Source organism: Neltuma alba, unplaced genomic scaffold (assembly GCF_004799145.2).
Source record: "Neltuma alba isolate B1F8T4 unplaced genomic scaffold, ASM479914v2 tig00008093_pilon, whole genome shotgun sequence".
NCBI classification, from domain to species: Eukaryota; Viridiplantae; Streptophyta; class Magnoliopsida; order Fabales; family Fabaceae; genus Neltuma; species Neltuma alba.
The window spans coordinates 1-4,224 of NW_021634946.1; the positions used below are offsets into that span (position 1 = coordinate 1).

The 4,224-nt window shown below is 38.3% G+C and overlaps 1 protein-coding gene across 1 annotated transcript; it reads right to left on the bottom strand.

Annotated features, from left to right (window-relative positions):
• Nucleotides 1-269: 269 nt before the first annotated feature.
• LOC114753724 (ABC transporter B family member 15-like) lies at nt 270-2,991 on the bottom strand. The gene is made up of 6 exons (XM_028942436.1): nt 2,616-2,991; nt 2,468-2,522; nt 2,188-2,366; nt 1,648-2,105; nt 763-1,303; nt 270-630 (listed from the first exon to the last, which is right to left on the bottom strand). The coding sequence occupies exons 1-6, from the start codon at nt 2,865-2,867 to the stop codon at nt 616-618; spliced, it is 1,500 nt and encodes a 499-aa protein (XP_028798269.1). The 5' UTR covers nt 2,868-2,991; the 3' UTR covers nt 270-615.
• Nucleotides 2,992-4,224: the final 1,233 nt, after the last annotated feature.

Sequence of the window (4,224 nt, forward strand, 5' to 3'; positions counted from 1 at the left end):
TTAAGTTGGTTATTTATAATAAATAAGTGTTGTCATTTCTAAAATATCCTTGCTAATTAAGTATATTGGCTAAAACTATCATTATTAAAAGGATTATCTTGGAAAAAAATACATAAATATAAGAGACAAAATGGATTGGGTCTTATAATTAGGACCAAATAAAAAGTCAAATTGGGTCTTATAATAAGGACCGGAGGAGTAGTTTGGATTGAAGTCAACCACTGATGTCGTTGGGTAGTTAATTTCTTGTTTTCTTAAAGGACTTCGCTACTTAGTGTGTCCATTGGAGTATGATAAATTATCATATATGAGTCTCTCATTGAACTAATTACTTTGATTTATAATTGTTTTATAAATGCAATGCAGAAGTTTGACAGCAAAACGACTAGGGTAAAGATGCCGTATGGAGATTTTGCAAGAACAATGAGGCAGTCTTTTGTAACCAGAATTTTAAAAAATAAAATAAAATAGGGAGATTCCTTGTGTGTGTGGACGACCAAATTATAAGGGGAGAGATGATATGAAATGATACCATCAGGGCAGAGAATATTACTTTTTCTTTTGTCTGGAGGAATACAGGAAAAGGGCACTTTTTGGGTTTATCATCAGACTCAATTATATAGCAACAGTCTGAGGAACAGGAGGATTTAATAACTTTACTGATTTGAACATGATTAACCTAATAAATGATCATCACCAACTGTTCCGAAGATTCCATACTTTCCAGGGAAATTGTTCAGAAAGAGGGTCAAGTGAAGGTACCTGAGTATCGTACCCCTGAGGCAGGTGGGAAATGAAATTATGCGCATTAGAAGCTTTGCCAGCTTCAATGACCTCTTCCATGGAAGCATCTTCCTTTCCAAAGAGAACGTTCTCCTTGATGCTGGTGGCGAACAGAGCAGGCTCTTGGCTGACCAGACCCATCTGTGACCTCAGCCACTTGAGCTGCATCTTGTGAATGGGCACACCATCCAGCCTTATCTCTCCCACAAGTGGGTCATAAAATCTCTGCAAAAGTGATATCACTGTTGATTTTCCTGATCCACTCCCACCCACTAAGGCCATCGTCTTCCCAGCTGGAACCTTCAGGCAGAAATCGTTCAGGATTATGCTTCCTCTTCTGGATGGGTACGCGAATTGTACGTGATCGAATTCCACTTCCCCTGAAACGCTCTCCAGGATCTCCCCACTCATGTTGTCCGAATCAATCTTCGGCACTCTTTTGATCACCTCCATTATGCGTTCCCCTGCCGTACTCGCGTCAGAGAAGTACTTCATGTTCGATAAAGCCGCCCCTAAAGATCTGTTTCAGCATAACAACAAAACCAAAGCCAACAAAATATCATTGCATTAGTGAATGGTGTGAGTTCATCACACACAAATCTTCAACATCTGTTTTTCCCTAGAAAGAAAGAATGATTAGTTAATCATTTTCTCATACATCTTTTAGGACTCCTTCCCCATCTCATTAAAGTAAACCAGGTCAATAATAGAGCTTCACTGAACCATGTCATTGGTGACCTTTACAAAAAAGTATCCATATAATTGTCAGAGATTTTTAATGATTAATTCAGTTTACGTTATTTCTTATTTTTTTTCCCCTTAAAAAAATTATTGATGAGAGAGGTAAGAGATGGGCGGAATTACAGGCCACCAACGGCAATGGCAGCTCCGACAGCGAAAACGGTACCGCCTTGAGCGCCGTGGTACATGACGAGGGTGCTGCCGTAAAAAGACATGAAGGACCAGATGGCGAAGACGATGCCGTTGCTTCCGATGGCTAAGCCCTTAGCTAAGCCCTGCTTGAGCCCCAATTTAACAGATCCTTGTAAAGCTTCAGAGAAAGCAGCTATGGTCTTGCTTTCTCCCACGAAGGAATACACAGTTCTTATGGAAGATATCGCCTGCTCGGCTACTGTACCGGCGTGATTATACTCCTCTCTGATCTTCCTCGCCAACCCCATTAGAGTCCTTCCGTAGAGTAAACCAGGGATCACGAGCAGCACCACGAATGGGAACCCCACAATAGCCAGCCTCCATAACATCGCGAAAGCCGCTACGTAGCTCCCGATGAACATAAACACGTTCATCAAGAAGTTTGGCACCTACAATTTTCAAAGGAAGCCGTCAAAGTTCTTAAAATCCGAAGAGATCTTCTTGCCAGTTGTTATTAATTTTCTGAGTTACCTTCTCAGCAATAGCATCTTGAATTACAAGGCTGTCGTTGGAGACGCTGGTGATCACCTCCGACGTGCTCGTCACGTGCAGATCAAAGTAAGCAACATCCTGTCTGAGCACCGCTTTCAAATACCTAGCTCTCATTCTGGCAGCTTGCCTTTCCCCTGTTCTGGTCCAGCAATACCCCTCTGAAATCGCCACAGTACAACACAGTCACTTCTCGGCCATCCAAAAAACCATGAGTACTAGAGAGGGATCTAACACTCAAAACTCACAAATATAAACTCACCGAGGAAGCAAGTGAGGAATGAGCCAGCAGCCAAATATAGCAGGGCCACCGCATTCTGCAACTCAAAAAAAAAGGAGTAAGAGACGGATAAAGAGATATACGGAAACAGAGATATATGTACATGTATGTTCGTAAAGATAAACCAGACCTTATTAATGGAATTTGTAAAAGCATTCGGATCGATGGTAGGACCAGAGCCTATATTGTTCATCAAGCGGCTACTGATGAGAAGGACGAGAGGAGTGGTGAAACCGTCGCCGAGGGACCCAACAAGGCCAAGGACCATGAGGAACCAATCTAACATATCGGCGTGCATGAAAATGGATCGAAAGGACCCATTCTTCTTCTTCTTGGGAGCCACTGAAGATGCAGCCACACTTGTTTCCTGATCCCCCTCCATAATTTCCCCCCCACAACAACTGACCAATTTGTTCTTGGGAACAAACCAGGAAGTGCGTGACTAAAGATTCGCCCAACAGTTCTGCGTAGGCTTCCTCTGGAAAATAGCTTGGTGTGTTTGAACAAACAAGGTGACCTACTAGCAAATTTTTAGTGTCGCGCTGGTTATTTATAGGAATCAGTGCGCGCGCGCCCGGGTAAACTTGAGGGGCCAGGGCAAAGCGCTGCAACCAGTACCAGACCCTGGAAAACAAAATATATAAGTTGCTCTCTTACTTTTCATTTGAAATTTTTTTTATTAATTCATTTAAATTTAAATATTACTCCTTTTACTGCTTATGCAATTTTTTATTTTCAAAATTCAAATTTAATGTTATTACCGACGATAAAATTCTAGTTTATTTTAAAGTTAAAAAGGGAATCTTTTTTTATCTAATTTTATGTTTGTTGTATCTACATATATATATATGTGTGTTGAATTATAAGAAATTTATTTACGTATGTGATTTTGTGAACATAAAAAGGGGATGTGTGTGTGTGTGATCAGTGTAAAATATAGAAAATATGATAACGTGCATTGCTTATAAGTTATGAGTAGCATGATTTGTTTTTAAAAATGTTATACAATACTTAATAAGCCGATCATTAACTATCCTTATACTACATTCCGTTCTAAATATAACATATTATATTCAGGACCTGAGGTAGTATTAATTATTTTCATAAGAAGATAAAGAATAGCCAGACTATTAGAATATTTTTCTAAAGTTAGTCATTAGTTAAAATATTGTCACAAGTTAACTAGGTTCAGTTTGCTGAATTATGTCTACCTTAAGTAGGTCTCAAGTGTGGCTCAAACTCAACCACATATATGCAGAATTTTTATTTCCACTGGGACCTGAAATTCATGTATTAATTTGTACAGACTTCCGACTTGGTTCTTCGTATTTTACACCGAATGTTCTAGCTGTTCTGCCCATGAGTACTGTTTAATTTAATGGATTCAAGTTTATAGGTTAACTTTAACTAACATGAGTGTAATTAAATAGTTTGAGTCCCTACATAGACGCAGGCATACGAAGAGATCACTCTAAATTATATTCTTAATATAAGATTTAGTTGAGTAATTTGTGAATATTAATAAAACTAAATAAATTACTTAATTGTAGCATATGTTATATGATTTCTCTTAAATACTTATATATATTACTAGATTATATATTACTACCTCGATTCTTAATATAAGAGCTCATTTGACTTTTAATTTGGTCCTAAATATAAGACCCTAACCTATCTTGTCTCTCATATTCATCTATTTTTTTCAACATAATTTTTATAATAATGATAGTTCTAATTAA